Genomic DNA, 25,057 nt, shown 5'->3' with positions numbered 1-25,057 from the left:
GAACTAGTAAACCAGTCATAGCCCTCCATACTCATTACTTTTCTATAACACCCCAACACTGTTTGGCAGTTTTCTGCCTATGCACAGTGTACATATAAAGCAGCCAAACAGTTGTGTGGTAGGGTTATACAGAGCTCAGCATTCAGAGAACTGATAGATCAGCAGCAGATAACACTGTGATTTTATCAAAAGTAGTATGCAGCACAGTAAGTGAAACATGGATGGAATGAGGGTCTCTGCCTCTAGATCAGTGTTTCCCAAACTCCAGTCCTCACGGCCAACACGTCATGTTTTCTGGATTTCCTTAGGTGATGGGATTATTATTAAAGCATCACAAACTGCCACTTGTGCAATACTAAGAAATCCTGAAAATATGATGTGTTTGGGGCCCGTGAGGACTGGAGTTTGGGAAACACTGCTCTAGATCATGCTGCTCTCATATGGGAAAGTAAGAACCTAGTGACAGATTCCCTTTAATAGAGTAGCTGCCTATGTAATTAAATATATAAAAAGTAAATTAATGCATATTTCTTTGATATACAGTAAGGAGGTAGCTAGATCAATGTAAAACATGAGTAATTACTAACGTGAGGCTTCTACAAGCGGATCAGCCTTATTCGAATTTATCCAAGTGAATTTGTAAAGGTAACCATGTGTGAGGAGTCGCTCAGTCTAGTAATATGTCATGTGTTTCCCATTGTTACATTTAGGTAAAGAAAAGAAGATCGATTTTCTATAGCAAACTTGTCTAAAAACAATTAAAAAACCCTTTAGAATCCTTCTAGGCTACAGATTTATAACTTTCAAAATGAAAAGTAGAATTCCTAAATGTACACTTGTGTGGGGCACTAAGATAGGAGAAGTTAATAAAGGCATTGTGCTGTGCTAAAATATTCTGACACGGCATTGTAATGCCCTTGAGTCTGATAAAATGTAGGTGGGCATGTAATCAAGAAAGAGTGCTGGATTCATCCTGTTTAAACAGCCTCCTCATATAATGGCTTGTATTGTTTAAGCCTCGGCTTAAAGGACTGCAAGAACAGCAGTCTTGTCACTACCAGGACACAAGTATGAAGCAGAAAAGACTAGTCGTCTTTGCATTTGGAATCTGAAAACGTAACCTTCATTTTAGAAAGGCAGAACAGCTTCCTTACCCCGTCATCTTGTAAGCCGAAATCTCCAGGTGGAACCAAGTTCTGAGCATTTATTTCTGTTACTTCCATTCACTTGTATGTGAGATTGCAGTACCACTCACAGCCACTAAACCATGCACAAAGCTGGGCCCCGTCCGCTGTGCCCTGGGCCCCTTCAATCAGCTGATTAGTGGGAGTACCGGGAGTCTAATCCTGGTCCTAAGGAAGGAAGACCCCTTTAATATGCATTCCCATAACTACAAAAGTTTAAATCCTATTCTGTCAAGTGGTTACTGAAACGTTAGGTGGTGGTCATTACCGTAAGTACGTGTATTTAGGAGGTAGGGGAATGAGTGGATAATTGCAAACATAACCGCTTTCACCTAGATTTTAGAAAAAAAAAAACTTTAAGAAATGTAAAAAATGTTTTTTTTTTCTCTTTAAAGCAAATCTCTTTGGTGATCGTAGCAATGGCCCTGTCAAAAAGATTAAAAAGCCCTATTTTGTACTATACAGTGCTATAATTGCTTAATCAGTATTTTAGTGAGCAAATGTTCATCAGGGCCTTGTCTGACAAACTACAGCCTTCATTCTCAACATGGCATAAAAGGATACAATATTCTTTGTGTAGATTAAGTAATCCTGGCGAATATTTAGGCAGTGTAAACTTAATCTGGATCTACCGTGGTGGGTTAACATGAACGAAGGTTACTAGGAACCGGGCAGCAAAAACAGGCAGCCGATCATCAGATGAACAAACCACTTTGCTAGGTGAAATTAGTTTTGAAGGGAATCTGTCAGTAGAATCAATACTCCTAATCGCCTATATACAGGTCATGGAAAGTTGAATATAATAGGATATCTTGATATCTGTGATCTGATGTCTTATTTTAGAGAAATCCACATTTTTCTTAATATATAAATGAGATGTTAAGATTTATGGGCCAGACACAGATCTGAATGAGAATCTGCCTCCAGAGAATACTTTAAATGAAGGGGTCATTACCAGTGTGATGTGTAATGGCCACTCTCTACTCTCCTGATCTCACTGTAGAGCTGTGTGTGAATATAACTAACACAGTACAGCAGAGCTGAGCTTTGTCTCATTACAAACACAGTTGTCCTCTCATAGTGCAGTCAGATTTGAAGCAGAAATGTCTGATTACAATTTACACAGTGCAGCAGAGTTGAACTCTAACTACAAACACATTTGCTGCTTTAGCTCTCTTGTCACAATGCTGTCAGCTCTGCTGCACTACTCTTCCCCTCACACTGGCTGCCTGTAAGATGGAAGTGGTGAGATATAAGCTGAAGAACTATACAGATGTGTTTGTAATGCTGTGCTGAACTAGTTGAAATCACGCACAACTGTGCAGACTTTTCAGCCATCACATGTCTCACTCAGGGAGAATTGTGTCCAGCCACAGATCTTAACAGCTCATTTACATATTAAAAGGGGTTTTGTGGGAATAGCAAAAAATAATTAACAGAAATATAATAAATTCCTAAATAGATTTTATTAGCAAAATCACAATTGCTTTGTTTAGAGAGGTAATCAATATAGAATTTATATGGCCACCGCCTTGTTTAACTTAGAGAAACCTGACCTAGAATATTAGGATAGGTGAATGTAGGCATGTGCAGCAGGAAACTTCACCTTCCTTAATATGTAGGAAGATGTGCACGACTAATACTACTGGAGATACTAGAGGTGCTGAGGTAAGAAGAGGCTGCTCACATTGCTGTGTGCCCTGTCTTTCTCCAAGTCACAGTAAAGGAGCTTCATGTCTTAAAGGGGTTGTCCACTACTAGGACAACCCCTTCTTAAACTAAATGTTCGGCCCCGATAAAATAAAAAGACCTATACTCACCGCCTTCAGACAAACGGAACATGAAGAGTTAGCCAGACCTGCACTGATCTCGGACTTCCTCTTCATGTTCAGTTTGTCCAAAGGTGGAGACAGTGACACCAGCACTGACTGGGCGCCGGGCATCATGTGTCATTCCACCGCATCCCAGCCCTGGGACCGCAAGTTCTGACCCCACTGGAACAGCGCATGCACGGAAGGCGAGTATAGGTGATTTTATTTTATCGGGGACGAACATTTAGTTTAATAAGGAGTTGTCCTAGTAGTGGACATCTTCTTTAACATTGTAAGACATGTTCCTGTTAGTGTAACAAGAAGACGGCCATTTTAATTCTATACGATTACCTCTCAAAACAAAACGATTGTTTTTTGCTAATTAAAAGTATTTAAGAATTTATTCATAATGACATTTCCTTTAGTTAATTATTTTTCTTCTATTCCAGAATAACCCCTTTAAGAAATATGTAGATTTCTCTAAAATGAGACACCAGATTGCAAATATTAAGGTATCATTTTATTCAACTTTCTATACCCTGCGTGCCCATATAGACAGCTTAGGTGTATTGATCCTAATGACAGATTTCCTTTAAGCTTTATTAAAAATCATCCTTCTCAGCAGCACATTGTCCAGTGTAAAAATGACCTGTGCTGCAGAGAACAATGGCAGTCTATGGGCACAGAACGATCTATTACACTGGTATACAGTGATTTTGGTGCCAACGATGTCTGAATGGTTTTATATTAAAGTTTATGGTGCTGTTTAAGAATATGACAGTTTTGCCAGATTGGCTCTAGTTTCTGAGATATTTAAAGTTAATTACAGTAGAATTATGGCTTCAAAAAGTGGCTTTTATAGCATTGTAAGTCTACAAAACTAAATACAAAATAATTCTAAAGCTATTGCATTTGTTATCACACACAAGTCGCCTTGGGGGAATGCGTTATTTTCATGGATGAATTATCTCAAAAACTAAAACAAATTCAACAAAAGTAATAGGATTTTTGAATTCAGCACCTCAAAATACCCTAAATCCATTCAAAAAACCGTGGCACCTGAAACTTTTTTTTTTGTTGTAGACTTGTGTTGTTGATTTCTCAGTGCACAAAGGAAATGGGGTCTGCTTGTCTAATCAGGCTATTAAATGAACGCTGATCAGCTGGACGGCAGTCATTTATTACCACACATTGGGTGGGGTAAACCCGCCTTTAGTCTGCATGGCTCATGCTGGCTTATAAACTTGGCACAACTTTTGTTCACCTATTCGTTGGCTTAGTTTTAGATCAAATTTGGGAGCACGTTGTCACACTTTCGGCCACAGCACTTTTCCACTAAACCATGCTCACTTGTTGAGTGAGGCCCCAAAAAAGTGCTTCAATCAAGTAATAAATGTGTTGCAAGTCCAAGAACATTGTTTTTGGGTGCAATCGGAGGCAAAATTGTGGCACAATTAATTTCGTAAATCTCCTGAATTGGGTGCTGGAAAGCGAAGAAGTATGGTCATGGTCGTGCGGCAACAACTTCTCTCCTCTCTGCCTTGGGTTTTAATAGAATCCCATATAAGTGGCAGTCCAGGATATAAGTGCATGAAAAAAAAAGAAAGATATCACGTCCTTAACTGGAAAAATGAGCTGCTTTATAGGATGTATACGCTAGAAAACAAACATGGAAAGAATGCTTTTAGATCACAAGAGCAGCCTCTAATGAATCTGATGTAGGGTTTGTGGAAAAAGGACTTTCAAGAACATGTTCAGATTCTTCTATGTTACATTCACCACTGGAAATTAATCATAAGAGCAAGGGATATATAAGGCAAGTTAATTAACTCTTTGTTAGAAGCCAATTCTTCATGTTAACCTGCATAGTGTTTTTCCAGTAAAGGAAAAAAAGAGTCACAAAGTCACAATAGGGGAACCGTCCATGTGCCTCCACTGTATATATGACTGCATGTACTAGAAGGCTGGATGGCATTAACCCATGTATTATAGATAAATGAAATGAGGTCCTCTGTTGTGTCATTCCTTTGAACTACACCAAGGCTTTTGCATGTATAGGTCATGCAACCTAAAGAACATAACCTTAATCAGTGTCATTTCAGAAGCGTTTCTCAAGCTTAGAAGCAGCCTCCTGTCTACCTCTCACAGAGAAAATGTCCATCATGAGTACCGGGAAAATATTCAGATTATATTAGCAGAAAAAGGCAGGCAGAAGGGGCTAGAACATTAAAGCAATATGTGGATGTTGTCATGGTGCCTAAAAATCTACTGTCTTTTCCAAGATCATCAATAAGGAAAATAAAGTTCTGGAGTCTTCCAGAGGGCTAACACTGGATTTGGCTACCCAAACAAGCGACACAAGGCCATTAACATTACGGCCTGCAATAATTGAAAAGTTGATTTCTAGAATTTCACTTGAATATAAGGTTCCATTGTATAGGTTTTTAGTTCTATCTATTTTTAGGCAGCCAGGTGAAAATGTATGGTATAAATGGATACCACGGCAGCTACTATAGTGTTTGCCAATAAGCTTTCCACTGATACGTACCCAGATCCTATATATTCTACAGTGTCTGTGCTGCAGATTTACCGTTTGGGACCTAAGGAAAGCTGGAGGGCAAAGTTTGTGTGCTGGTCCTAATTCTTACCTTTCAAACAGATTTTACTAAGAAAAGGTTAATGTAAAAAAAGCTTCAAAAAGATAATCTATAAACACAGTGCTAGAGAAGAGTAGGTGTGAGCATAGTAAATGTGTAACTATATTCCTCAATATTGAAATTGCGATACCAACAAGGAAACCCCATTTTTGATCAAAGTAGTGTTAACTAAGTACCCCATGTTATTTACATGTACTATTACAATTTACTTATTACAGGGTATATGCTCATGTAACAACACAGCATTTAAATGTGAATTATCCAGGCGTAAATTCAATAGGCCAGGAGACATCTTTATGTTGACTTTTGAATTTATGTGTTTCTTTGGCTGGTCAAGAAACACAAACTATTATTTGTATAAACCTGAATGTTGACACTTGAGTTGATATTTACTGCAACGTATTGTCTGCTAACTTTGCAAGACAGGGACGCAGGGTTATTGAACAATGGATGTATATGTATGCTAAATATGCTGATTGGCCATTGTGTGGGCCCTGTGGATTGCTGACTCGCAAAACAGAAAAGGACAAACTATGCAGATCAATTAAATTCTCAAACAATGACAGTTAAACTCATCCCACCCCCTCTGACATGTGGATGATGACCTAAGCACCAGATGTTGGTATGAGAAATTTCTATAGTTCTGCAAGAAGAATCACAATGAATTGCCAGAGCAACAGCTAGGACAACATGGCTACATCAAGAGGGACACAGATGTGGCTGTATAGGATGTTAGCTTAGGGGACCACGGCCCCATCTGGAAGAATACAGATCTGCTCCATTGAATATCACTGAACCCATGGATACCTTTGGGGAAACCAGGTTGGGAACCTCCGGTCACCTGGAACCCATGGATATGTTTGGGGTAGCCAGGTTGGGACCCTCAGGTCACCTGGAACCCATGAAGACATTTGGAGAAGCCAGGTTGGGACTATCCGGCCACCTGGACACGTGCTTCAATGGACTTACAGCTGCCTAAGCTTGTCGTTACCTCCTCTCTGTGGGTGCTCGCCAAAAGCAGGGTGCCACTGGTGGGGGTAGTCGGCCCTGGAGTCGCAACTTCTCTAATCCTGGCGAGTCAGCGGAAGGATAAGACTGTAATTTTGCACCACATTGGGTATTTTGCTGGGACTGTTCTATGTTATTCATAAATAAATAGTAATAGTGCATGAAAATAATAAAGAATACTTAATTAACATAATTTTGTTCAAAATAATGCAAAAGCCATCCCGCCTCGTCACGGTGGCGACCCTTATGGGAAAGTCCTAACTCTAATATTTAAAACCTCACCGTTTGTCAAGTGACATGCATGTGGATAAGGGCTGAGAGACTGAACCCAACTAGTGGACACAATTTTGATCAAAATTATGTTAACCAAGTACCCTTTATTATTTTCATGGAGGCGATCAGCCTGTGGCACTGCTGAGGTGTTATGGAAGCTGCTTTGATAGCAGCCTTCAGCTTGTCTGCATTGTTGGGTCTGGTGTCTCTCTTTTTCCTCTTGACAATACCACGTAGATTCTCTATGGGGTTAAGGTCAGGCGAGTTTGCTGGCCAATCAAGCACAGTGATACTGTTGTTTTTAAACCAGGTATTGGTACTTTTGGCAGTGTGGACAGGTGCCAAGTCCTGCTGGAGAATGAAATTTCCATCTCCAAAAAGCTTGTCAGCAGAGGGATGCATGAAGTGCTCTAAAATGTCCTGGTAGACAGCTGCGGTGACTTTGGTCTTGATAAAACACAGTGGACCTACACCAGCAAATGACATGGCTTCGCAAACCATCACTGATTGAGGAAACTTCACACTAGACCTCAAGCAGCTTGGATTGTGGCCTCTCCACTCTTCCTCCAGACTCTGGGACCTTGATTTCCAAATGAAATGCAAAATTTACTTTGCATTTACTTTAGTGTCCATAACTGCCTTCTGGACATCTGTCAAGTCAACAGTCTTCCCAATGATTGTGGAGCCTAATTAAACAGACTAAGGGACCTTTTTAAATACTTAGGAAGCCTTTGCAGGTGCTTTTTGTTAATTATTCAAATTTACTGAGATAATGACTTTTGTGTTTTCATTTTCTGTAAGCCATAATCATCAACATTAACAGAAATAAACTCTTGAAATAGATCACTCTGTTTATAATGACTCTATATAAAATGAGTTTCACTTTTTGTATTGAAGAACTGAAATAAATTAACTTTTTGATGATATTCTAATTTAGTGAGATGCACTGTATATAGCTTCCTATGGCCAGGAGTCAGCACAGTCGGGTCCCAATCCTTCTCAGCCCCATCTACATTGAGGTTGGCTGACACAAGGTGAGGCTTTATTTCCAGAGGATAAGACCAGCCCGATTGGGTACACCTTTGGTGGGATGGCTTTTATGCTTTTTTGATCAAAATAGTGTTAACTAAGTAACCTATGTTATTTACAAGTACTATTACTGTTTACTTATTTACTTACTACAGTGTATATGCTCATTTTGTTTTTATCTTCGGGTTTTACCTTTTGATGATTTGTGTAGGCACAGACACCTTTGCATGGTCTGTGACATCCAATTTCACTTGCAATACAGAATGAATCAATCATGTAACAAGTGGTACGACTATTTTTCTAAAATGTCCCAAGAGCTGGTTTTCAACACGACCCCAGGCTCTGTGAAATCAAACTCTCCACTTAGGAAGCAACACTGATTGACTATCAATTTCACATGCTGTTGTACAAATGGAATAGACAATAGATGGAAATTATTGGCAATTATCAAGACACACTCAATAAAGGAGTGGTTCTGCAGGTGGGGAGCACAGACCACATCTCAGTACCAATGCTTTCTGGCTTATTTTTTAGTCACTTTTGAATGTTGGTTGTGCTTTCACACTCGTGGTAGCATGAGACGGACTCTACAACCCACAGAAGTTGCTCAGGTAGTGCAGCTCATCCAGGATGGCACATCAATGCGAGCTGTGGCAAGAAGGTTTGCTGTGACTGTCAACGTAGTGTCCAGAGGCTGGAGGCATTACCAGGAGACAGGCCAGTACACCAGGAGACGTGGAGGGGGCCGTAGGAGGGCAACAATCCAGCAGCAGGACCGCTACCTCTGCCTTTGTGCAAGGAGGAACAGGAGGAGCACTGCCAGAGCCCTGCAAAATGACCTCCAACAGGCCACAAATGTGCCGACTCCATGAGGGTGGTATTCGGGCCCGACGTCCACAGATGGGGGTTGTGCTCACACCTCAACATCGTGCAGGACGCTTGGCATTTGCCACAGAACACCAAGATTGGCAAAGTCGCCACTGGCGTCCTGTACTCTTCACAGATGAAAGCAGGTTCACACTGAGCACGTGACAGACGTGACAAGAATCTGGAGATGCCGTCAAGAGCGATCTGCTGCCTGCAACATCCTTCAGCATGACCGGTTTCGCAGTGGGTCAGTAATGGTGTGGGGTGGCATTTCTTTGGATGGCCGCACAGCCCTCCATGTGCTCGCCAGAGGTAGCCTGACTGCCATTAGGTACCGAGATGTGAGCCTCAGACCCCTTGTGAGACCATATGCTGGTGTGGTTGGCCCTGGGTTCCTCCTAATGAAGGACAATTCCAGACCTCATGTGGCTGGAGTGTGTCAGCAGTTCCTGCAAGATGAAGGCATTGAAGCTATGGACTGGCCCGCCCATTCCCCAGACCTGAATCCAATTGAACATATCTGGGACATCACGTCTCGCTCCATCCACCAACGTCACGTTGCACCACAAACTGTCCAGGAGTTGGCGGATGCTTTAGTCCAGGTTTGGGAGCAGATCCCACAGGAGACCATCCGCAACTTCATCAGGAGCATGCCCATGCGTTGTAGGGAGGTCATACAGGCACGTGAATACTGAGCCTCATTTTGACTTGTTTTAAGGACATTACGTCAAAGTTGGGTCAGCCTGTAGTGTGTTTTTCCACTTGAATTTTGGGGGTGACTCCAAATCCAGGCCTCCATTGGTTAATACATTTGATTTTCATTGATGATTTTTGTGTGATTTTATTGTTAGCACATTCAACTCTGTACAGAACAAAGTATTCAATGAGAATATTTCACTCATTCAGATCTAGGATGTGTACATATATATATCTATATACACACACATACACAGGGTGGTCCAAAAGTAGGTGGACAGAAAATAATAACATTTATTTTGATTTATATATAAAATTATATTTACTAACACAAGCAGAACATTGACAATTAAATTTTATTCTGAACAATAATACAAAAGCCCTTAAATTTTATCAACGCAGGTGCTCAAACTGTTTTCCATTACAATTTGCACAGCTTTGAAGTCTGCCTCTTACGCGCCAACAAACTTTTTTGCACAAGTCTCTTTGGGTATTAATTTCTTGAAATGCATCTCTTATGTAATTTTTCAAATCACTGACACTTTTTGGTTTTCGACTATAAACTTTGTCCTTGAGTACTCCCCAAAAGAAAAAATCCATTGGGGTCAAGTCTGGTGAACGAGCCGGCCAATCAAGTGGGCCTCTTTGGCCAATCCATTTATTAGGAAATGTTTCATCAAGATACTCGCGGACTACTCTTGAATAATGTGGAGGGGCCCCATCTTGTTGGAAATAAAGGTCATTTGAATTAGGCTGTTGCTGTAACTAAGGAACAACTTGATTCATGAGAATTTCGAGATACTTATCTCCTGTGACTGTTCCATCAAAAAATATTGGTCCTAAAACGCCAAAACTTGAAATACCACCCCAAACATTGACACCAGGCTCATTTAGTTGTTGCTCTAATGTTAAATGCATGTACTCATTATACCAGTAAATACAATTATGTCTGTTAATATGGCCGGATAATTTGAAAGAAGCTTTATCAGTCCACATAATGTTATCTAAAATTACTGGATTTTGTTTGAAAAATCTCCCCCTTCATAAACTTATTACACTTTCTGTCCACCTACTTTTGGACCACCCTGTATGTGTGTGTATATATATATATATACAGTGCCTACAAGTAGTATTCAACCCCCTGCAGATTTAGCTGGTTGACACATGCGGAATTAACTTGGCATTGTGACATTTGTACTGTAGATCAGCCTGGAAGTGGGAAATGCACTGCAGCAAATATTGTTTCTTTTTTTTTTTTTTTTTAAAAACGTTAAAAGTTAATTCAGAGTGTCATTTATTATTCAACCCCTCAAACCACAAGAATTCTGTTTGGTCCCCCTAAAGTATTAAGAAGTAGTTCAGGCACCAAGAATAATGAGCTTCACATGTGTGGATTAAAGATCTCTTTTGCCAGCCTTTTCTGACTATTTAAGACCCTCCCCAAACTTGTGAACAGCACTCAGACATGGTCAACATGGGAAAGACAAAGGAGCATTCCAAGGCCATCAGAGACAAGATCGTGGAGGGTCACAAGGCTGGCAAGGGGTACAAAACCCTTTCCAAGGAGTTGGGCCTACCTGTCTCCACTGTTGGGAGCATCATCCGTAAGTGGAAGGCTTATGGAACTACTGTTAGCCTTCCACGGCCAGAACAGCCTTTGAAAGTGTCCTCCCGTGCCGAGGCCAGGCTTGTCCGAAGAGTCAAGGCTAACCCAAGGACAACAAGGAAGGAGCTCCGGGAAGATCTCATGGCAGTGGGGACATTGGTTTCAGTCAATACCATAAGTAACGTACTCCACCGCAATGGTCTCCGTTCCAGACGAGCCCGTAAGGTACCTTTACTTTCAAAGCGTCATGTCAAGGCTCGTCTACAGTTTGCTCATGATCACTTGGAGGACTCTGAGACAGACTGGTTCAAGGTTCTATGGTCTGATGAGACAAAGATCGAGATCTTTGGTGCCAACCACACACGTGACGTTTGGAGACTGGATGGCACTGCATACGACCCCAAGAATACCATCCCTACAGTCAAGCATGGTGGTGGCAGCATCATGCTGTGGGGCTGTTTCTCAGCCAAGGGGCCTGGCCATCTGGTCCGCATCCATGGGAAGATGGATAGCACGGCCTACCTGGAGATTTTGGCCAAGAACCTCTGCTCCTCCATCAAGGATCTTAAGATGGGTCGTAATTTCATCTTCCAACAAGACAACGACCCAAAGCACACAGCCAAGAAAACCAAGGCCTGGTTCAAGAGGGAAAAAGTCAAGGTGTTGGAGTGGCCTAGTCAGTCTCCTGACCTTAACCCAATTGAAAACTTGTGGAAGGAGCTCAAGAATAAAGTCCACATGAGACACCCAAAGAACCTAGATAACTTGGAGAAGATCTGCATGGAGGAGTGGGCCAAGATAACTCCACAGACCTGTGCCGGCCTGATCAAGTCTTATAAAAGACGATTATTAGCTGTAATTGCAAACAAGGGTTAATCCACAAAATATTAAACATAGGGGTTGTATAATAATTGACCCACACTTTTATGTTTAAAATTTAATAAAATTCAACTGAGCAACATAACTTTTTGGTTTGTAAGATTTATGCTTCTGTTCATAAAACCTACTCTCGTTTGCAGTTTGAAGGCTCTAACTTATTTGCATCTTATCAAACCAGCTAAATCTGCAGAGGGTTGAATACTACTTGTATGCACTGTATATATATATATATATCTCTTGGCAGGTTTGTTGTGGTACCATGTTCTTTCCACGTGACGATAATGGATTTTATGATGCTCTGGGGGATCATATATATAACCCCACCCTGACTTGAACTTCCCAACAACTTTGTCCCTGACTTGTTTGGAGATCTCCTTGGTCTTCATAGTATTGTTTGGTTAGTGGCGCCTCTTGCTTGATGGTGTTTCAGCCTCTGATCTCAGAAAAGGTAAAGTGTATATACTGACAGACATGTAACATTTAGATTGCACACAAGTGGACTTCTTTTCACCAAGCATGTGACTTATGAAGGAAATTGCTTGATCCAGAAATGTTTATGGGCTTCATAACAAAAGGGGTGAATACATACAGTGCTGGCCAAAAGTATTGGCACCCCCTGCAATAATACCAAAGAATTTGTGATTGCAATCATTTTCAGGAAGAAACTGAGTATTATCTGACAGAATTGCAGGGGTGCCAATACTTTTGGCCAGCACTGTATGTACATGCCCAATTTTTAGTTATTTTCCCCATAACTGTAATTTATGCCTACATTTCGCTCTCTTCACCAACCTAAGACTATTTAGTGCTGATGCATCACAGATAAATCGCATTACAAAAATATTTAAACACAGGTTGTAATGTAACAAAATAGGTAAAAAGTCAAAGGGGTGGATACTTTTGCAAGCCACAGTACAATGAGTATAATGTATAGGATTCTGAAGTTAGACCCAGTGTTCCGTTTCTCAGTTCCTTGTACAAGGATCTTTGGCTTTATTGTGCGAGGCAGAAAATGAGAAGGAAGGCAATCAAACGTTCTATACAACGGGACAATCAGTATGAAAGAAGACACAAAAAAGTATACATTTTACATAAAGAACCTATTTAGAAAATAGCATAAACAAGATAATGGAGGGGGCCAAGAATGTCCGTGGGAGACACCACAAAAGAGAATTATGGGAAAAACAAAAGCAGCATGGGCCTTATTAAAGAGTTTTCCACCCAGCATTACTATCCTTATTTATGAAGAATAAGAGGCCTTCACATGTCCTAATCCCTTTGAGCCCCATGTGTTTTGGAGCTCAGCTGTGTAGTCTGCTCCGATTCCAGGAGGAATGGAGACTCATATTTATACTTAATGTAACGGTATTGATTTTTACATAATGCTTCAGCTCACTTTTATTTTTCTATTTCCTGTGTGCAAGTAATGAAATTGCATTTTATATTAATCTCCCCTCTTTATATTATAAAAGAATAAAAAAAAAAAAAAATCAAGACTCAAGGTTATTGAACTGTCAAGCCAAAAAAGAAAACCATCAGTGATCCTATTAAATTAGGCATTTAATGAACTCTACCTAACACAATCCCTTATTGGTGATTTGTTTTTGAAAGTGTCAAAATAATTGGAAAGACAGTCGCTTGAAAACAAGGTTGTCTGGGGGCCATGTAGTTTACACAGCCAAGGAATATATGCGGCCGGATTTTCATTCTCCAGCTGCACGTCTGAGATGGCAGACCGGTAGAGGCGTCACCAGTCAGGAACAGTCATCTCCTTAATTACTGCTTTTACAACCACAATCCGATGGCCAAGATAACAATTTGTACCAAAGAAAAGCGGAGATGTGAAATCGCTTATGAATTCAGAAAATTGTCCGTTATCTGCTTCTTGCTGTTTAAAATCAGAGATAAAAGCTGAACATTTCCCGTAGCAAATGACAATACAATATGAGAGGACACAGATGACATTTTATAAAACTTTAAGTGATGAGCGGTGGCACTGAGTGGCATTTGCATTCATCGTAACCACAGAATAGAGAACGAGGTGTGCCCGCGGGGCCAGAGATTTATTAATGGGCAAATTGGTGATGTGAGGCAACAATGGGGGAAGTCTGGTGCATATCAAGGCATAGTAGCTCTTAGAAATCTATCAGTCAAATTTAACCCTTTAATGGAGTCGGAGTACAAGACTATACAGGACAGAGGGTCCAAACCTTGTGACTTATTTTAAAAAAAAGACAATTACATAATATTATGGTTTAATATCGTAGCAAACATTTTTAATTCAGTTGCAATCCATAAGGTAAAGGATATTTTTTCCCCTCAGTTAAAAATTTGTTTTGCATGGATAAACATACAATTTTGAAGTGGTTTACTTCAAAAGAAAATGTACTCATCTTAAAGGGTTGTTCTCATGATTATTTCCTTCTTCAGGATCGGACCACTCCCCTGCTGACCGGCTTTTTGTTTGCTGGGGGGCAGTGCGCTCCTGCAGGATAATGAGGGCCAGCGGCATCATTACTGTGCGCTCTACAATGCTTTAAGCAGAGGTAACTTTGCCAACGGGAGAAAACCGTGCGTTCTGACCAGCTTCAGAGCAGCGCTTACAAGCTCTATAGGAAAGAGCTAGTAAGCAGTGAGCATGTTTAACCAATGCTGAATGCAATGCTGGCCGGGTAAACAAGTCACTTGCGCTTTACAATTTTACCCATTTGAGAACATGAGATAACTCCTTTAAAGAAGACATCTCATCAACATTTTTCATTTTGTTATTCTTCCTAATTTTCTATGTAATGGTGTGTAAATGCCGCTCTGGTCCCATGTGACCGGTCTGTCACTTTACTCAGCATTTACGGTGTGGAACGGTAGCCACTTTCCCAGCGTACATCTTAGAGACTCAATCAAGTCTCCATAGATTTACATGGAGAAAGCGACTTCTGGTCCTCAGAAAATCCTCTGTGTGACCGTTCTTGTCTGTTTTGATATGACAAAGGCCTGAAGAAGGCTGGAGTAGTTCTGGACACCCGGGAACATGATGATTGGTAATTACTTTAATACACTTACACAACATTACATAGCTAATGAGGACGGACTATAGAATAACAATTTGATGAGACGTTTTCTTTAAAAATGCCATTAAGACTGCTATCAATTTTGCCCCAAAGTGTAGACTGAGCCAAGACTACACATCACTGATTGGAATTTCATTTATCGTTTCTGTCATAAGAGCAGGAATATGGAATTTATGTAGTGGGTATATCTGTGAAATGACTGACATAAATGGCACCAACAGACGCCACGGACTAGAATAGGGCCTGTAGAGTATTCTTCATGGTGCCTATAATTGTACATCATGCTGAGCGGTTTCTCCTGGTAATATGACGGAAACTGCACCAGGGACTTCTAAAGGAGGCGCCAGCACAGATGTGAATAAAGCCTTACTTATTTTTACAACAATAAATACTCATTAACACACAATAACATTTTCCTGTTGCTTAGGAAAGAGAAAAATCAGGTCCCTGCGGCACCGCCAATGGAGGTCTTCAAACCGACAATGGTGTCAGCATTCTCCTTTATAAGGCCAGTTTTCCAAAGGGACTCTGTGAATAAATTACTTTATCTTCCCATTGCTATATATAATGGTAGAATCAGCTGGAGATTTCTTATATATTCCTGCTGTTTTCCAAGAATAAAGTGACATAGCCCTTTAGGCATATGCGCTGTTGACAATGTAATTTGAAGGATATAAGAAGCTTTTTTGGCCCTGGCTTGAAATCTAAATAAAGGGTATCACTTTTAACAGCGCTGTTGAAAATATAAATTGCAAAAAAAATGAACTTTAATCATATTTGTATTGCTCAGATTTAGGGCAGAGGAGTGTGGATTCTCATCTGAGAGAATCGGGCCGATTAGGCAAATGACACTCTGATCAGAGTTTGATCATAGTGTGATCTGATTTTCTCAGATGAGAAGATGGGGAGAAAAATTTCTCCATTCTGTCAGTCAGTGGAAATCAGACTGAACTCCGAGTGCAGTCTGATGGTTTCTACGAACTCAATGATATGCATAGTTGAGTGTGATCCGAATATCGGATTAAATTCTGGCACGCAGAGATTTTTTCTTCCGACAGACTCTGCCTGACGAAAAAATCGGACATGTGCTCGGCTCTATAGCACAACATTGGTCCGAGTGTGATCTGATGTTTTGTTGGAACGCACACGGACTGAGAGTACGCTCCTCTGCACCTGCACTAACAGTGATCTATGCGTCTCCTAAAATGTCCACTTTTTGTGTCTGAGACCATGGCGCTTATGTGACAATGCCATTTTCCATGTACAAAGGAAACGGACACTTTCTTTCCTCCCAAAATCCAATGGCTAGGGTAAATCTCCTAGTCTGCCAGATACCTTGCATATGGCAAGGTCTGATAACGCCAAGAACATTTAATGCCATTTAATTTAGTGTAAATGGTGCCGATTTTATATGTATCCATAGATTCCATCCTCCGTTGAAATGCTTTTTTTAATATTATTTAAAGTATGTTCTTTTGCCAACTAAGAAAAAAACGTGATCAATTCTGAATCTCTGTAAAACACAAGCAGCTTTGTTTCTCCCCATTGCCAAGTGACTGCCCTTCAGTTACATGGGCTCAGCTTTAGCCTTGCACTCCCCCTACCGAATGCTAGGAAAACTGCCAGACCCTTATCAAGTGTCAACTCCCCCTACCGAATGCTAGGAAAACTGCCAGACCCTTATCAAGTGTCAACTCCCCCTACCGAATGCTAGGAAAACTGCCAGACCCTTATCAAGTGTCAACTCCCCCTACCGAATGCTAGAAAAACTGCCAGACCCTTATCAAGTGTCATATTATAAAAGTCCGGGACGGAAAAAAGTCATTATCAACCCCTGTTTTGCTGGGGCACATATTTGGGGGTCATTTTGGAAATGGTACAGTTATTTTTTCCATGTAGAAATCCCACTCACGTTGCTACAGAGATGCAGAGTCCATGTCAGAGAAACAGGAGGTTTATGCACAGATTACTCTGACGGAATCATTTATGTCAGTATGTTAAAATAGTCTATAGATTGCTAAGTGAAGTGCAATTAAGTAAGAAAAAGGGGTAATCCGAACACATTAAGCCAAGAGCGGGCAGCGCGGCGAGCTCCAGGATAAATGACATCACCTCATCGCTGCATGAATCATCTTCTCCCCTCAGCAACAAACATTATAAATAAAAGGGGGCTCGGGAGGGGCTCTCAAATCCTTAGATCACATGGAGCAGGTGCTTATTCCAGGGCTCGCCCCCCAGCTGCTGTATTACAGCATAATAAATCTGCCTGATTTTCTCACAACAGACCTCATCCACACTGCTGAGAACCATTTGTTGCTCTAATTCTCGTCTTTCCTCAGAGTACGGCTTAATGACAGACTAGCAAATGATTACTGCAGAATGGAGGATATGCTGGAGACATCTGCCAGCAATATGCACGGGCAGAAAACACTGCGCTCCACTCCATGTGGCACAGGGGAAGAAAGCGGCACGATAGCAATTACCCGCCGACCAAACGGGGCCCGCGCTTCAAGGTTACCAGCTACGAGGAAACAGAGAAAGGGGATAATATCGCACATCCGATGACGCATTCCTGCAAACAAAATATTACACCTATATAAAGAAGTCAAAATAATCAAAAATACTGGTGTGGTGGTAAATGAGTCACATAGTAAAAGAAGTACACAGGAAATCGTGCACAATTCATAAACCGATAGAAATGTGGGTCTGATGAGCAGCTAAGAATCTTAAAGGGAACCTGGGAGGTCCTAAATGTAGTAAACCACCGCTAGAGTGTTATAAATGCCTATAAAGCATCCTGATCGAGTCTTATGTGCAATGGTAATGTTTCCATGTTTTCAAAAATAACTTTTCATCTGCAGCTCAGCACATGCAAAAGAATCAGTACTAGTCTGACAGGGTGTCACGTCCCTCAGATCCTCTATGATTGACCCCTGGGCATAGTGGGCACGCTCCATACAATACCCATTATAACAGGACCGCTCAGAGGGGCATGATTAGAGGCAAGACTAGTCTGGCAGGGTGTTATTTCCCCCCGATCCTCTATTTATGACCCCTGGGCATAATGGGCATTGTCTATACACTACCCATATTAGAATTGCCCAGGGGGGCATGATTAGAGGATTAGAGTCAGAACTAGTCTGGTAGGGTGATACCTCCATAAAATCCTCCATTTTTGACCACTGTGCATAACGGGCATCGTCTATACACTACCCATCATATTAGGATGGCCCAGCGGGGCATGATTAGAGTCAGAACTAGTCCAGTAGGGTGACACTTCCATCAAATCCTCCATTTATGACCCCTGGGCATAACGGGCATTCTCCATACAATACCCATCGTAATAGGACCGCCCAAAGGGAGGGGGGGAATTAGAGGCAGTACCAGTCTGACAGGGTGTCACTTCCCCCAGATCTCCTATTTATGACCCTTGGGCATAATGGGCATCCTCTATACAATACCCATCATAATAGGACCACCCAGGGGAGGATGATTAGAGGGTTAGCTAGCAGGGTGTCATCCCCCCCCCCCCCCCCCCGATCCTCTATTTATGACCCCTGGGCATAATGGGCATCGTCTGTACAATACTCATCATAGTAGGATGGCAAGGTGGACATGATTAGAGGATTAGAGGCAGGACTAGTATGGCAGGGTGTCACTTCCCGCACATAGTCTATTTATGACCCCTGGGCATAACAGACATCCTTCAAATAATACCCATCAAAATAGGCCCTTCCAGGGGGGGCATGATTAGAGAATTAGAGGCAGGACTAGTCTGCTGGAAACAACCAGACTTAGTAGTAAATCTCAAATCAAAAGCTCTTTTTTATAACATGGAAACATTACTGTTACATACAGGAGACTATTGGAACACAGAAATCTGCATTTATAACACTATAGTGGTGGTTTCAGATGGTTTGGGGACCAGAAAGGTTTCCTTTGAAGGGAATGTATCACCATTATTATTTTGTAATAACTAAAACCAGATAACCAGGTATTGACTCTTCCTGATTTTTTTTAACTCTGTTTTCATTTTAGGATGATAGATTTTTTTTATTCAGTACATTATGTGGGCAGTCATTGTGCCTCAGATTTTATTAACATCAGTTAGAGATAAGCTTTGCGTTAGCCACATGGACTATACTGTATACAGCAATAGACAGGTGGTTAGACTCACTTCTATAGGAGAAATGTCTAAGCATGCTCTGTGATCAGTGTATAAGGAATGGGAGAAGAACTATGACATTACCTACTGTGAAAGGTGTATTATCTGTCATTGTTCGCCTGCCTGAGCTGATAATGTGATGACTGCAGAGTGTAATCTTCACAGAACAGGGAACACCACCAAAGTAAAAAGGGCAAATATTTAGGATTTTATTTTTTTTAATACAGATATGGTAAAGTTAAAAAAATATGTTTAAACATAAAATGTTGATGTAAATAATACAAAAAATGATTACAATTGTTGCACTGGAAATACCCAAGCATTGGCCAGAAGATCTGGAACTAAAGTCATCCAGTGATAGCCAATATATTAGTCCTAACTGCCCCATAAACATGTATGGCTGTGTGTGCATGCATTTTGTATTTTGAGAGGTAATTAAGTCGTTGCCAGACTCCTCTCCCAAAGGAACAAAACAAGGGACGGGTAAACTGAAATCCAACATTCCCCATCCTTCACTCCCTCCACATCTGCCATCAGGAAAGAGTTTGGAGTTAGATAGTAGGACGCTTTGTGCTGCAGAGAGCATCAAATGGGAGAGATATTCTCTTTGTTAGCTTGAAGATCTTTGTTTGGATCATGACAATTGTTTTGCCTGCCAAATCCCATAGAGAAAAAAACATATCTGAAAATTGATGGTGAGTAAGGGCCTTATGCATTTCTAAGGGTCACAGAGAGTGACTGCAGACTTGTGATTTTAGACCGGACAACCCCTTTAACTGTAATGAACAATGCATCTGGGACTATTTCAGGACCAGGACAGATTTTTATCCACTGGAAGCAAACACAAGCATACGTAATATATACGATGCATATATATATTCTGGATATACAAACGTAAGTTTGCAGGTAATAAATGTAATATAGTCATAAGGAAATCCCTGAACACTAGATAATAAGGCTTACGCAGTATCACAGAAGTTTACATCACTTCTACCAAGTGTACAAGTTACTTCTTGTTTCTGAGACATACATACCAAACACGTCATTATCTTCACATTCCTGGACTGACTCTGCCACATCACTCATTGACTTCTGCTCTTCTACTACTCGGTCTTCTGTATCCTGAAATAGACATATATACAAACACTTTGTAAATACTAGAATATGATTCTCCATACCAGGGGTGCACAACCTAAAGCGCCGGGGGCCACATGCGGCCTGAGATGGTCATCTTGACCCCTTTTTTTCTGGAGTGCTAAATAGGGGATCAGAGGACCATCTTTATCTACAATAGTGAGGGTTCCAGAACTTAAACCCCCACTTATTAGATCATGGCATTCATAGCACTGTCAATTTATACTATGGATCGGAAAACCCCTTCAAATTTTATGCGGCTCTTGGGAGTGGCACAGTCCTAAAATTTGGTACTCGGACCTAAAAAGGTTGTGCACCTCTGATTTATTATAAGGTTTGTCAATCATCAAAAGCATGTACGTATTGATCGCCAATACAATGTCAGAAAAACAGAAATCTTACCATACAACAGCACACAGAGGAATCCAAAAAGCTCCATTTTCATAGTCAAAAATTAATCATGGGACACAGAGCTCGAAAGAGCAAAATACAAGGCTTTATTATATGCCACACTGCGTGGGGTGGCAAATAATTCTAGAAAATGTTTAATGGGGGTTCCATTAGCAGGAGGAACTACAACCAGTAAATCAATGGAAACTCCTATTGAGAAATGCATCATTCGTAAGGACCAAGTGACATCTGAAATATGTAGTGTCTTCTAGGAATTCATTTTTTAGTGATTAGGTGACAACATGAAAAGTTCCTGTATACCAAGTCTTTGAAGTGGGGAATATAATGTAGCAGGCTGTGACCTTTCTTACAAATGTCACTTGCAGCCTCTCCTCTTCCACATCCCACTTATATATACACAGAACCAGGAAAAAAAACTTATCTTAGCTCTAACCCTTAAAAAAAAAACGTCACAAGACGTGAAATAAACAAAACACATTTAAGGATTCGCAGGATAGGGAGAAGTGTAGGGTATATTATAATAAAGCTAAATACAAAAGGTGCTTAGATATAGATATTTAGAAAGGAAAGTTTAGGTATCAAACCACCACTTTAAAAGGGGCTGTCCATTACTTTATATTCCCCCCTCATGTATCCCCCCCGGCGCCCCTAAGACTTATTGTAAATATCTTCTGTTGCTGATAATGCCTGTGAGTGGCGCTATCACTGGCCGCTCACAGGCATCACGTGACCCCCGGCTGCAGCCGGCTCTGACTTCCGCTGATGTCACGACAAGTGCTGGCAGCAGCCGGGGGTCTTTATCTACCAGTGGCTGCTGGGTTGTGGGCGGAGTTACCCTCCGCGTCACACCCGGTATCCACCGCGCGCGCTCTCCCTGTCCCCATTCATTGGGAAAGCACGCAATGGATGCTGGGTGTGACATGGGGAATAACCCCGCCCACAACCCTGCAGCCACCGCGGGGACCCCAGCGCTAATTCACGCCTCACTTGTCGTGACGTCAGTGTGGGGTCACGTGATGCCTGTGAGCGGCCACCTATAGCACCGCTCACAGGCATTATCAGCAACACAAGGTATTTACAATAAGTCTTAGGGGGATTCATTGGGGGGGGGGAAATAAAGTACTGGACAACCACTTTAAGGACAGCTTGGCCATCTGAAATGAGAAGATTTTGTAGGAATGTTGGAGCACATGGGTGTTTTTCCTGCTGCAGAAGAGCTCCGTGCATGCTGGACAAATCCCAAACATTTACTTGTTTACAGAAAGCATGATGCTTTACATACAGTCAAGTCAACACTAGTCAAGTCTTCTATAATCCCCCATCTGAACACAGCACAATATACAGTAGATATGAGATACAGTACTGTGAAAATGTTTAAGGCAACTGTTTAAAAATCCTGAAAATCAAGAATGCTTTCAAAAATCAAATTGATAATAGTTTATTTTGTTAATTAACAAAATGCAAAGTGAAGTAACAAAAGAGAAATCTAAATCAATATTTGGTGTGGCCATCTTTTGCCAATCAGACACCTCTTTGATGGTACTGCATAATGGATAAGTATCCGTATTTCTCATCTTTGAGGACACCATTAATTTTGATCAAATTCACAACTTTGTTTCCTGAAATGCAGCCCCAAACTTGCAAAGACCTCCACCATGCTTCACTGTTACCTGCACTCATTTTTATACTGCTCTCCAGCCTTTGGTAAACAAACTGCTTTCTGTTACTGTTACGGATCCGGGTGGTGGAACCTCTGTGCTGCGGTGCAAGGAGGGACCAGAGGGGCGTAACTAGGTATCAACTCGGACTGACCAAGGTCGCATGGCGGCTCAATCGACTCCGTGAACCAGGGAAGGACCGAGCAGAGGGACCAGGTGCTACTCTGGGCCAGTCCTTGTATGAGAGCAGGTGACTCCCACAGGTCAGAAGGCAGGGACTGACCAGTACAGCAGATGAGCACGGCAGGCAGGCAGACGGGTGATCCGGGTAGACGGACTGGCAGACACCACAGGTAACTGGCAGGAGCCTCCAGGTAGGCTGGCTGGTAGGCACGGCAGGTAACTGGTAAGTTCTCCGGGTAGGCAGGCAAAGCTGGCCCATAGACAGACTGGCGGGTTTAGACCGTAGGCAAACCATCGGGCTGGAGAGTGTACTTGGCTGGCGGAGACAGGTAGTCAGGCTGGCGGACTGGACTGGTAGTCAGGCTGGTGGACTGGACTGGTAGTCAGGCTGGCGGACAGGACTGGTAGTCAGGCTGGCGGACAGGACTGGTAGTCATGCTGGCGGACTGGACTGGTAGTCAGGCTGGCGGACTGGACTGGTAGTCAGGCTGGCGGACTGGACTGGTAATCAGGCTGGCGGACTGGTAATCAGGCTGGCGGACTGGACTGGTAGTCAGGCTGGCGGACTGGACTGGTAGTCAGGCTGGCGGACTGGACTGGTAGTCAGGCTGGCGGACTGGACTGGTAGTCAGGCTGGCGGACAGGACTGGTAGTCAGGCTGGCAGCGGGACCTGAGGGCTGAAGCAGAGTTTAGAACACAGAGCTACAACCTTGCACGGGCACCTCCATTTTGGAGGAGGTGCCTTTTATGTGAGAAGTCCTCTGGCCATTGGCTGGGGACTCTTTAGGACGGTGCACGCGGCCCCTTTAAGAGGGAGGGAGCGCGCCCTAAGCACAGTGCCCGGGAAGCTACGCGTTCCGGCAGCAGCAGCAGGAGAGCCGAAAGACGCCGGGCCAGGAGCGCGGCGGTAAGAGGGACGGCGTCTCTGCCTGTCAGGGGGCAGAGACGCCGATGCTACAGTACCCCCCTCCCCCTTTATGCCCCCTCTTTTTTAGGCCTGAAAGAAATTTTTTAAGGAGAAGCGGGGCATGGATGTTCTCCCTGGGTTCCCAAGTTCTCTCCTCTGAGCCAAACCCCTTCCAATCCACCAGAACAAAGGTTTTTACTCTTACCCTCTTTGTGGCCAGAATGTTCTCTACCTCATAGACGTCCTCAGCGGAGACTGGAGCTGGGGAGGTACCTGGATCGTCGGAAAAAGAATTAAGAACAACTGGTTTGAGGAGAGATATGTGGAAGGAGTTGGGAATCCGTAAGGTGGCCGGGAGTTTTAACTTGTAGGCCACTGCATTGATTTGCTTGAGGACTTCAAATGGACCGATGAACCGTGGACCCAACTTATAGGGGGGTATTTTGAGATGAACATGTTTGGAGGAGAGCCAAACCTTGTCTCCGGGACGGAATTGAGGTGGGTCCAGACGTCTCTTGTCGGCATGTCTCTTCATCCGCTCGGAGGATTGAAGAAGTGCGGCTCTAGTGTCCTCCCAAATGGTGGAAAATTCGCTGACCAGAGACTCCGCGGCAGGGTTGTTCACTGAAGCGGAGACGGGAAACGGAATCCGGGGATGTTGACCGTAGACCACAAAGAACGGAGACTTGGAAGAAGATTCGCTCTCATGGTTGTTATAGGAGAACTCGGCCCATGGTAGGAGTTCTACCCAATCGGTCTGGTGAGCGCTGGCGAAGTGCCGGAGGAAGCTGGTAAGGATCTTATTAATACGTTCCACTTGGCCATTGGACTGAGGATGATAAGCAGAGGAGAAATCCAGGGAAACATCCAGCAGCTTACACGTAGCTCTCCAGAAGCGTGAAGTAAACTGGACCCCGCGATCAGACACAATGTGGAGGGGTAAGCCGTGGAGACGAAAGATGTGATGGATGAAGTCCTTATCCAGCACAGATGCAGACGGGAGACCAGGCAGAGGGATAAAGTGGACCATTTTGGAAAAGCGGTCAGCGACCACCGAAATGACAGTACAACCGGCAGAAACAGGGAGATCAGTAATAAAGTCCATAGCAATGTGTTGCCACGGGGCAGCAGGTACAGGAAGAGGCAGGAGACGACCGGCTGGAAGATGTCTGGGAACCTTGTTGCGGGCACAGGATGAACAGGCCGTGACGAAGTCTACAACATCCTTGCGCAGGGAAGGCCACCAGTAATGCCGGGTAATGAGCAGGAAGGTCTTCCTCTGGCCGGCTAGTTTAGATGAATGACCCCAGTGAAGAACCTTCTTACGATCCGGAACCGCTACAAACGTCTTACCGGGTGGGAGACGAGACAGGTCCAAGGGAGCCACATTCATCACTTTGGAGGGATCGATGATATGCATAGGCTCCTCCTCTTGATCGGAAGACAGGAAGGATCGGGACAAAGCGTCGGCTTTAACGTTCTTGTTCGCAGGACGGTAATGTAGGGTAAAGTTGAAACGG

At 42.6% G+C, this 25,057-nt stretch overlaps 1 protein-coding gene across 3 annotated transcripts in view; it reads right to left on the bottom strand.

The window, feature by feature from the left end:
* The window catches only part of MBP (myelin basic protein), a 200,193-nt gene that overhangs the window by 74,552 nt on the left and 100,584 nt on the right, over positions 1 to 25,057 (bottom strand). For all 3 annotated transcript variants that reach the window (XM_073678922.1, XM_073678920.1, XM_073678921.1), the window contains exon 3: positions 20,278 to 20,365. In XM_073678922.1, the coding sequence (XP_073535023.1) occupies positions 20,278 to 20,365 (88 nt within the window). The remainder of the gene's footprint in view (positions 1 to 20,277; positions 20,366 to 25,057) is intronic.

Source organism: Phyllobates terribilis, unplaced genomic scaffold (assembly GCF_046119375.1).
Source record: "Phyllobates terribilis strain yellow unplaced genomic scaffold, ASM4611937v1 Scaffold_4__5_contigs__length_816908805, whole genome shotgun sequence".
NCBI lineage: Eukaryota > Metazoa > Chordata > Amphibia > Anura > Dendrobatidae > Phyllobates > Phyllobates terribilis.
This window is presented reverse-complemented; position numbering and strand designations above follow the sequence as displayed.